Source organism: Salvelinus sp. IW2-2015, unplaced genomic scaffold (assembly GCF_002910315.2).
Source record: "Salvelinus sp. IW2-2015 unplaced genomic scaffold, ASM291031v2 Un_scaffold4804, whole genome shotgun sequence".
In the NCBI taxonomy this organism is placed as follows: domain Eukaryota; kingdom Metazoa; phylum Chordata; class Actinopteri; order Salmoniformes; family Salmonidae; genus Salvelinus; species Salvelinus sp. IW2-2015.
In genome coordinates, this window is record NW_019946073.1 from 19,411 (window position 1) to 30,814 (window position 11,404).

Consider the following 11,404-nt stretch of genomic DNA (forward strand, 5'->3'; position numbering starts at 1 on the left):
CTACGTCACAGCTCCCTGACCCTAGCAACAGAGCAGAGGATGCATACCTCTTGGAGACCTCACCCTCAACCTCACATTCCTTCTCCCTTCAGTTTTCTCCTCCACCCCAGTCACAATCAGACTGGTCTCTCTCTCTCTCAGGTTGTATCTCAGTTGAAACTATCATATTCTCCAACAGAGTTAAATAAACCGATATTCATTACTCATGTATAAACAATATATTATGACTTTAGTGTGGCTGGCTACTATCACAAATACTCTGAATGCCAGCCATGGTGTACTGATAAGGTGTTGGCATGTTCTAATCTTAAATCATAACTTCATGTGTTTTTTGCATGCCAGATTTTTTTATTATATTAAAAGTTAGCTTACTTTGTAGCTAATGTGTGGCAACACCAGTTTCAAACAGCAGAGGGAGGTAGAGATCTATTTAATTTTGGATAATCTCTATAAAGAAACTATGCGCACGTACAGTGCATAATTTTCAAAGCCCCATTCATGACTTTGATTTTTTAGGTTGTGTTTTATTGATGGTAAAATGTGACCAACCGGCTCGATTCGTCTTATTTAGCAAAATTTGAAATTGTGTTTTTTAATATTTTTTACATTGGATAAAAGTAGAGACTCAGAGCTAAAAAATGGTATAATCATACACTACAGTTGAGGAACAATGGGAAAGTAATTCTCGCTTGAAAGTTGATAAACTTGTACCTCACTTTTGAGAAAATGGCCCTTGAATGTTTAGTATCACAAGATAGGTGTTCTTTGTCTCCACCCATTCAGCATCGTTCACACCCTCTTAAGCTTTAGCCCCACCCATCTCTTTAAGGATTCACATGTGAGGCCATGTAGTAAGCAACCAAATATTCAAGCCTAAAGGCTGGTTTATACTACGGGGTGTGTTCGTAAATTTAATCTGGGCCAAGGTTGCTGTGCGGGTTCGTAAATTCAGAGCTTGTCAGATTGGCCTTCGAAATCAGAGCGTTGTCAGATTGGCCGTATAAACTCAGAGCGTTGTCAGATTGGCGTTCGTAAACTCAGAGCGTTGTCAGATTGGCCGTTCATAAACTCAGAGCGTTGTCAATTGGCCGTTCGTAAACTCAGACGTTGAATTGGCCGTTCGTAAACTCAAGAACGTTGTCAGATTGGCCGTTCGTAAAACTCAGGCGTTGTCAGATTCCGCGTTCATAAACGCAGAAGGTTTCCTCTCGTAACGTTCAGAGCGCACGCTGGACGCTCTCCGAGGAGTAGGTGATCCGAAGCTGTCTGACCTAACAACAGCAGTCAAGCACCAAAGATAAGCGTAACTGCGAGCTTGCGACAGCTTCTCCAACACAAACGAAAACACCCACCAGACGGCGCCCTACCGCGAGCGAGGAAGCCCAACGGCGACCCAACCGGGCTGCGCAACAAGGATACGCGGAGCCACCGGAACCAACATGCCAAGCAACGATGGACGGCAAAGCAAGCTGCCGGAAGCAACAAACCCGCGAAAGCGAAGAGACCCACAAACGCCCACGCGAGCACACGCCCCACAAAGCAAAAGCAGGAGAGAAAAAAGCGGGAACGCACCCAGCAAAGAACCCAGAATCCACCAGAGCGCAAAGGAACAACCCACACAAGAAGCAACCCAGACTAAACACCCATATCTCAATATACTTAATAGGATGAAGTATATAGTCAAGAGGGCGAAAAAACACCGAAGATAACATATCTCAAATAATATACTGTAGTATATAATCACATTCAGAATATGAAGATACATATCTTCACAAGCTAATAACTGATAGTCCGTTAACCTTACTATCAGAAATGTGACACTGAACTATATTCTACTACAGCATAATATAACATTACCAGTGTTACATACCATCAGAATATTGAAACATTGTATACATTCAATTTATAAACCTTCGTAGGGATGGAATTATTCTTATCAGACACCCTACAACCCCATACTCCACTATACTGTTTTGAGAGTATATTATATCCTACGAGATCATGCAACAACCCTACCAGAAAGTTAGTAGACATTATCCCATTACCCATTTCTCTGTGAGAGTGTTATCTATCCAGCTGAGCCCAGTATAATTATATCAATTAAAAACTGTTAGGTACCTGTTAGTCATATATTCAGAACAAACACCCTATTCTCAAAGATACTTGTAGTTTGTTAATTCCATGCAATAAATGTAGCAACTCATCACTACAAAAATAATCACTGTACGGCGTTACACTCCAGATCCAGAGTATCATATCTCAATCTACAAATTGAATGATACTTATACCCGTGTCTATCTATACAGAAATAGATATCTAACACCTTCAACCCCAATATACTGTAGATCAGTTATCTTAACGCAGATATACACATCTTCAATAACACCATACTGATAAAATTGACTGAGTACAGCCGTTATACTAAATCCTAAGAGACATATTGACTAATAGCTGACACTAAACAATCACTACAAGATACCCCTTTTTTACCTGAAATATACCTCCAGCGACACTAGTCAGTACTGATATGCTACGATTATCATAATGCATCAGTTTCACTCACTATAAGTCTGCAAACAACCCTACTCATACTGAATACACTAAGTTTCACTCTACCATATCCACAACTCTCCTACTCCTGTCAAGTTGTTCCCCATAATTTAGATCTGTATCACGTCATAGCATATCTACATACCCTTCATCCCCTTAACTCAGTATACACATAACGACGCTATTGTACACAGAACACAAATTCTATTTACACCTCTATCAAACAAGATATATCAACTTAAACGCTCCAATGTAGAACATAGACAATGTCGTTATTACCTCTGTATCTATGATTAAAGTTTCTAACCTATCTCAAAGATATACTTATGATGTTAATCCGACATATGGAGAGTATCTACTCTAGTCACTCTAAGATAATATCACTCCGTATACTGTTATCTAATACCATCGAATATATATGACAATATATCTCTACACCCATCAACGTAAATCTCTGATAAACACTCATAGATAACACCTACCGTATATTGAGATAACATCAGAACCTGGCCCTTACTCCTTAATCCATCAAGTACAATCATCTCACAGAGTACTACGCTAGACTAACACCTAACGAGGTTTATCTATCAAGTACAATATCTCATAATATATTATCTGCTATCGAGGCCTGTGACGTTATTATCAACCCTCGTATCAAGTAAATTAAGATACATCAATCCTCGAAACAGGAAAGTCAACTAGTGGAAATCTGATAGAAATAAAAGTTATACTATTCAGGGCAGTACACATCTACGAAAAATACAACCTATAATACCCCTGTAGGTGTTATCAATTATCAGAGTGACACTATCGATCACATCAAATATACTAATACAGGGTTATCTATCAGAAGTACATAATCTCGAATCAACTCTGTAGGGTGTTACTCTACTCAAGTACACTATAAGTATCATGTTCTACAGCTACATATAATATACTATGAGGTTTATCTATCAGAGTACATATCTCAATCAATATACTGTAGGTGTTATCTATCAGAGTACACATCTCAATCAATATACTGTAGGTGTTATCTATCAGAGTACATATCTCAATCAATATACTGTAGGTATATCTATCAGAGTACATATCTCAATATACTTGTAGGTGTATCTATCAGAGTACATATCTCAATATCTGTAGGTGTTATCTATCAGATACATATCTCAATATACTGTAGGTGTTATCTATCAGAGTACAATCTCAATCAATATACTCGTAGGTTTATCTATCAGAAGTACATATCTCAATCAATATACTGTAGGTGTTATCTACAGAGTACATATCTCAATATTCGGAAGTGCAGGTGTTATCTATCAGAGTACATATCTCAATATACTGTAGGTGTTATCTATCAGAGTACATATCTCAATCAATATACTGTAGGCTAGTTATAGCCTAATGTTAGCTAGCTAACATTGAACCTGGTTGGTTAGCTACCTGCAGATTCATGCAGGGTAGTAACGTTATGAGTTGGGATTATGGATAATTGTTTAGCTAGCTAGCTACATGTCTAAACAAAAGACTCCACTATGCAAGTAACCATTTCAATAGAATGTTTGATGTCACTGCGGCAACTGTCGAATAGACGTAGCTGTCAAATTCGCTCTGGCTAACTACTCCGATTTCAGAGCGCTCTTGTCTGAGTGCTACAAAGCGCAGAATAACTGACGAATTTACGAACGCTCAACACCCGTTGAATATGGCCATTGTTGGTAAACGGTGGCAAAAAAAGCGTAATTAACTTGTTGCCAGCAGCACAGTTGCAGTCACCAACGCTCTGGATACCATATAAACAGCCTAACCAGCTCCGCTAGGGCGAGAAAAATGATCAGAGTGAGGTGTTCTCTCATTTGTGTCTGGATGTAGCTAGCAAGCTAGCCAACGTTAGCCAGTTATCTTGAGTGCTTGACTGCTGTTGTTAGGTCAGAACGCTCGGATCAACCCTACTCCTCGGCCAGAGCGTCCAGCGTGCGCTCTGAACGTTACGAGAGCGAAACCTTCTGAGTTTATGAACGGCCAATCTGACAACGCTCTGAGTTTACGAACGGCCAATCTGACAACGCTCTGAGTTTACGAACGGCCAATCTGACAACGCTCTGAGTTTACGAACGGCCAATCTGACAACGCTCTGAGTTTATGAACGGCCAATCTGACAACGCTCTGAGTTTACGAACGGCCAATCTGACAACGCTCTGAGTTTATGAACGGCCAATCTGACAACGCTCTGAATTTACGAACGGCCAATCTGACAACGCTCTGAATTTACGAACGCCCACAGCACACTCTGGCACTCCAGATTAAATTTACGAACACACCCCGTAGTATAAACCAGCCTTTAGGCTTGAAATATTTGGTTGCTTACTACATGGCCTCACATGTGAATCCTTAAAGAGATGGGTGGGGCTAAAGCTTAAGAGGGTGTGAACGATGCTGAATGGGTGGAGACAAAGAACACCTATCTTGTAGATACTAAAACATTCAAGGGCCATTTTCTCAAAAGTGAGGTTACAAGTTTATCAACTTTCAAAGCAGAATTACTTTCCCATTGTTCCTCAACTGTAGTGTATGATATACCATTTTCTAGCTCTGAGTCTCTACTTTTATCCAATGTAAAAAAATATATAAAAAAACACAATTTCAAATTTTGCTAAATAAGACCGAATCGAGCCGGTTGGTCACATTTTACCATCAATAAAACACAACCCTAAAAAACTCAAAGTCATGAATGGGGCTTTGAAAATTATGCACTGTACGTGCAGCATAGTTTCATTTATAGAGATTATCCAAAATTAAATAGATCTCTACCTCCCTCTGCTGTTTGAAACTGGTGTTGCCACACATTAGCTACAAAGTAAGCTAACTTTTATAATAAATAAAAAAATCTGGCATGCAAAAAACACATGAAGTTATGATTTAAGATTAGAACATGCCAACACCTTATCAGTACACCATGGCTGGCATTCAGAGTATTTGTGATAGTAGCCAGCCACACTAAAGTCATAATATATTGTTTATACATGAGTAATGAATATCGGTTTATTTAACTCTGCTTGGAGAATATGATAGTTTCAACTGAGATACAACCTGAGAGAGAGAGAGACCCAGTCTGATTGTGACTGGGGTGGAGGAGAAAACTGAAGGGAGAAGGAATGTGAGGTTGAGGTGAGGCTCTCAAGAGGTACTGCATCCTCTGCTCTGTTGCTAGGGGCTCCAGGAGCTCGGAACGTAGCCGGGCTTTAAGCAGACTGCAGACAGGAACCAGAGAAGAGAAAGAAATAACACTGTTTGAAGTAGAAGAAGAGGAACGAGTCAATCTCAAACGCTAGTTGTCAATTCAAAGAGGGCTCCACTGCATCCTTCAGAAGCCTCTTTTTCGAGTGGGCATCCTATGCGGACTCGCCGCCGTTTGGCAGCAACTTCTTCCCGTGAATCTTAGCATGTTACTTAGCAACAGTCACTACTACGTCGCCCCTCAAAGTCAGAATAAATCTTGATAAATGTAATAAATCTGTCATTCATTCATTCAAATTTGATCATGTACACAAACATTAGCTAGCTAGCTAAGCCTGAAAACCTACCTGGTCTTTGTGGTTGAATCTGTGTTTGAAATTCACTGCTCGACTGAGGAACCTTACAGATAATTGTATGTGTGGGGTACAGAGATGAGGTAGTCATTTAAAAAAATCCTGATCAAAACTACAGTTGCACACAGAGTGAGTCCATACAACTTATTATGTGACTTGTTAAGCACACGTTTACTCCTGAACTTATTTAGGCTTGTCATAACTAAAAGGGGTTGAATACTTATTGACTCAAGACATTTAATCTTTACATTTTTGATTTTTTATTTTTTAAATGTCAACAAACGTAATTTCACTTTGACATTACGGAGTATAGAGTGTAGGCCAGTGATAAAACATCTTAATTGAATCCATTTTGAATTCAGGCTGTAACACAACAACACGTGGAAAAAGTCAAAGGGTGTAACTAATCAATATAGAAACAGAACAGTAAGACCTCTTAGATAGAGATCTATCTCAGTGTAGAGTATAATGTAGGGTAGTTTAGGGTAGGGTGATGTAGGGTAGGGTGATGTAGGGTAGGGTGATGTAGGGTAGGGTGATGTAGGGTGATGTAGGTGATGTAGTGTAGGGTTGGAGTGTAGAGGTGGTAGGGTGAATGTAAGCGGATGATGATAGGTATGTAGGAGGGACGAGGCGTGGTAGGGTGATTGTAGTGGTAAACGTGAAATGTACCGGGTAGTGAATAGAGCGTAGAGGGAAACTGATAAGGGTTAGCTAAATGTAGGGTCGGATAGAGCGGTCAGCAACGATAAAACGTGTGTTTTCTAGGGTGATGTATGGTGAAGTAAGTGTAGCGGGTTTGAAAAGCGGGGGGCGCTTAGTCGTGGTTCAGGGAGCCACAGGGGCCGAGACACAAAGGATTAAGGGTTGATTTTGTTAAGGTTGGGTAGGGTGAATGTAGGTTGGGTAGGGATGTAGGGTAGGGTGATGTAGGGTGGGTAAGGGTGATGTAGGGTAGGGTGATGTAGGGTTGGGAGATAGACACCGGGTCTGACTGTATGGGCGGCTAGAGCAGTGAGTGTTATGGGGTTCGGGTAGCGCGCCTGCGGAAGGCTAGTGGGTGGAATGGTCTGAGGGGCGGGGTTAAGGGTGATATGGTAAGGTGGTTGGGAGCCAGGTAGAGGCGGGTGTAAATGTCAAAGGGGTAGGGTAAGGGTGAATGAGAGGGTTGGGTGACGTCAGAGGTGAATGTTAGGGTTGGTAGGGTGACTGTAGGCGTTGGTAGGCGGGCGCGGCCAACAATGGAAGGCACGGCGGGGGGCCACCTGTGATGAGGTGGGGTAGGGTGAATGAGTCCTGAGAGAATACAGGTGATGTTGGGTGGGTGTGTTGGGTTAGGGTGAATGTAGTGTGTGGGTAGGGTGATGTAGTGTTGGGTAGGGTGATGGAGGGTTGGGTAGGGTGATGTAGGGTGGGGGGTAGGGTGATGTAGGGTTGTGTAGGTTGATATTAGTGTCCAGAAGGTAAGACTGTTGAACAGCAATAGTTGATTGATTCCTCTAGAATAGCGGGAGACTCTTGATTGTCGTCATGCGAGTTAAAAAAGAGAGAGAAAGAAAAAGAAAGCAATTTCTGAAAGGTTTGGCAGTAGGTTTTATTCCGTCTCATGAATTTCCCTACTAGGTTAGCAAAGATACAGGTGAAGGTCATGGAGATGAATTTTAAACAACAAATCAGCATGCAGAAAGACGAGTAATCTAGTAAGAGATAACTCCAGCTATTACCCAGTTCCGTACGGACAAACATCAGTCTGCTGAGCTGAACGGCAGGAATGCAGTGGTACACAATTTGTTGCGTTTGTAAATGTTTAAAGTATCATCCAAATAGTGTAATAGTCTAGATCAGGGGTGTGAAACTATTTCCCCCCCCCCCCCGCGGCCCCCTTGGACCGCATTCGGTCTTCAGTGAGGTCGTGAGGGCCGTACTGACGACGAGTTATAGTTCGTCACCGTCAACATTTTGCAAAACATAGTCCTCTATCTTTGTTTTGCTTTTTGGACAGAGGACTATCTGGTTGCTTTTGGACAGAGGACTAATCTGTTGCTTTTGGACAGAGGACTATCTGTTGCTTTTGGACAGAGGACTATCTGTTGCTTTTGGACAAGAGCGAAGACGGATCTGTTGCTTTGCCAGAGGGAACATAATCTGTATGCTTGTTGTGACAGGAGGGAACTACTCTGTTGTGAGCTTCTGAGCAGCGAGGACCTTTTATCTGTTTGCTTTTGGACAGAGGACTATCTGTTGCTTTTGGACAGAGGACTATCTGTTGCTTTTGGACAGAGGAATAGTTTTTTCGATACTTCATGACTTGTCTAGCTTTAATTTCTGTGACCTATTCGAGAGCCGCACACCGTCAAGAAACGATGTAACTGTAGGTCGGCTTTCATCACTACACAGTTTCTATTTGGTTCAAGTCATTTTAAAGTATATTGAGTTCGTCACCCCCACCCAACAAAAAATATTTATATGGGCCGTATGTTTGACACCCCTGGTCTAGATAATACTGTTCTGTTGATACGAAATAAACACCTGAGAGCCAATATTGCAGCATGTAAAACCAATGGGTCCTGCTCTGACCTGAAGCTCCCTCCAGCTCCCTGTCGTTACCTGCTGCACCGCCACATCCAGCCACAATGGGGAGGGGGGGCGCCAGAGGGCAGTGTGACAGAACCCAAACTAACTCAAACTAAAAATGGCTTTTCAAACCAGGATTTAAAAAATCAAATGTAAGGCATTGTGACCTCACTGTGTCAGAAGGTCTGCACGTTTTCTAAATGAGAAACAATAATAATGATCAATAATTATCATAGTGCCGGAAAGCAGCAGGTTATTTAAAACTTTAATTGACAGAGAACTACCTTTCTCTCCCCAGCCTTAGCTGAATGGGCTGAGGGAGGGCAGAGTTTTGTTTCTTTAAAGTATGAATAAACTCAAGCCAATGACTGGGACTGATTGGGAAACGACTGTTGTTGTGCAAACCTGGCAGAGCACCTAAAAGGTGTTTCCATCCTGTCTCTAGATACTTCATCTGTCTATCGGACATAATATAACCTAATTACAGAGGACAACCAGGTACACCACGAAACTAGGCTCACCCTCTGAGGTGCACACGCAGCATGCAGACATCTCTGATGAAAAACTGATCCGTCTCGGCCAAAACACTCTCTTCTTTCAAAATGATATGGTTATCGTTGTGTTGTGTTTCACTGTGCCAAAAACTCAAGCATCATTTCACTTGACCGGTTCATGACCAGTTACCAAATGTAACACAACCATTCACTTTTCAATAACATGCAACCAAACAAGCGATCATGCTCAGTCAATGTCGTGTTGAATCCCACGCCCCCCCCAAACAACAACATCCAATACAACTTCTCACATGGACCATCTCCACTGTCAGCTTTCTTTGCGTGCTACAGTACAAGTCCTTTATTTAAATCCAAAACAATCTCCAAAAGAGCAAGTCAAGTAGTTAAGTTAAAATGTCAAGTGTGAAGCGTGCAGAAAAAGTGTAGAGACAAAAAACAAGGAACCACACACTATAAAGCTAAGGAGGGTGGGCCTTACAGGCTGCAGGCCGGTCTATGAAGCTAAGGAGGGTGGGCCTTACAGGCTGCAGGCCGGTCTGGGACCATGTGGGCCTAGGACTCTTTCTCAATACATCTTTCCTTGATTCCTTGCATCCCGTCTCCTCAACCTCCTGTCTCCTCGCCTCCTTCTCAAAACAAAACAATTGGAGAAGAAGAGGAGAGACCTTGGGACCTTCTCATCCAATGTGATTGGAGGAGATAGGATGCAAGGAATCATCAATAGACAAATTGAGATAGATCTTTACCTCAGTTTGCTTCAGGGGAGACGAGCAGCACTGCTAGGTGCTAGTGGACTCCAGTATGTGTCTGTCTGTCTGTTTGTCAGAGAGCTGTACTCACTGTTTCTGCAGGAGGTTCTGCTGCTGCTGCCTGTATGACTCGACAGTGTGCTGAGGCAGAAACTGCATGAGTTCCAGTGACTCTTTGATTTTTACCAAAATCTCATAAATTTCACGGCCTTTAATCTACAGAGGGAGAGAGAGAGGGGTTGGTTAGCAGCTGGAACATACCACAAGATTAATATATTGTATATGATGTATACAATATAATGTATACATAGAGTGTATCAGGGTTGGTTTTGCCAGTTATGGACAGAGGACCTTTATTCTGAAGGTCAGACTCTTATTTTGAAACACTCCCCTAATTATTATTATTATTATTATTTTTTAATTCATTAACCTTTTATTTAACTAGGCAAGTCAGTTAAAAACAAATTATTTACAATGACGGCCTACCAAAACGCAAACAGGAATACAGGACAAAACACACTCATATTTTCTTTCTTCACGTATCCAACAAGACTGTTCTATGTTAATTGTTGTTGTAATTCTATTTCTATAGAATAGACTGTACTAACATCATCATGGGGTCAGTTAATTCCCTGGGGGAAAACCCAGGTAAAAGAACAGAGGACCGTAGACATAAAGATATTATATTATCTATGGTGTGGACAGACTGGACACTTACAGGCAGACAAAACACTTCCTCATCAGTGGATCTTCTCTTCTTGACGGAGGACATCTGGATTCCATGGGGGGCCTGGCGGAAGGCTGGAGAGGTGAAGAAAGGGAGGAGAGGAGGACAGAGGGAGGACGGAGGGAGGACAGAGGGAGGAGAGGAGGAGTGGAGGGAACAGAGGAGGACGGAGGGAGGGAACAGAGGAGGACGGGGGGAGGAGAGGAGGGAAGAGGATGGAGGACAGAGGGAGGAATGGAGGACGGAGGGAACAGAGGAGGACGAAGGGAGGGAGAGGAGGACGCAGGGAGGGAGGAGAGGAGGACGGAGAGAACAGAGGAGGACGGAGGCCTGGTCAGTACATGTAGCTAACTGGGCCGGTTACACCAGTTGGACATAACATTGTTTAGAACTCTACATCAGCAAGCATATAAGATGGAAAACGAGCACAGGGCAGGAAGAGACTACAACACAGGAGGAAAGAGACTACAACACAGGAGGAGAGAAACTACAACACAGGAGGAGAGAGAGGCTACAACGCAGGAGGAGAGAGACTACAACACAGGAGGAGAGAGAGGTGAGAAGATTGTGATTATATATATGATACAACATCAGAGTTGTTGCACTTACAACTTGTATAAGTCCTATCTCAGCTGAGTCAGCCACGTGTTCGGCTGAGACTGACTGTATGACTGAATGAATTTGCATATTGCAGTTCATTTA

The 11,404-nt window shown here is 42.2% G+C and overlaps 1 protein-coding gene across 1 annotated transcript in view; it reads right to left on the reverse strand.

Annotated features, from left to right (window-relative positions):
* Positions 1-10,792, reverse strand: part of LOC112077657 (tumor protein 63) — a gene marked incomplete at its 5' end in the record, with an annotated part of 20,858 nt that extends 10,066 nt beyond the window's left edge. The window contains 2 exons of the mRNA XM_024144142.2: positions 10,067-10,191; positions 10,694-10,792. Coding sequence (XP_023999910.2) covers positions 10,067-10,191; positions 10,694-10,792 — 224 coding nt within the window. The remainder of the gene's footprint in view (positions 1-10,066; positions 10,192-10,693) is intronic.
* Between the last annotated feature and the right edge of the window lie 612 nt (positions 10,793-11,404).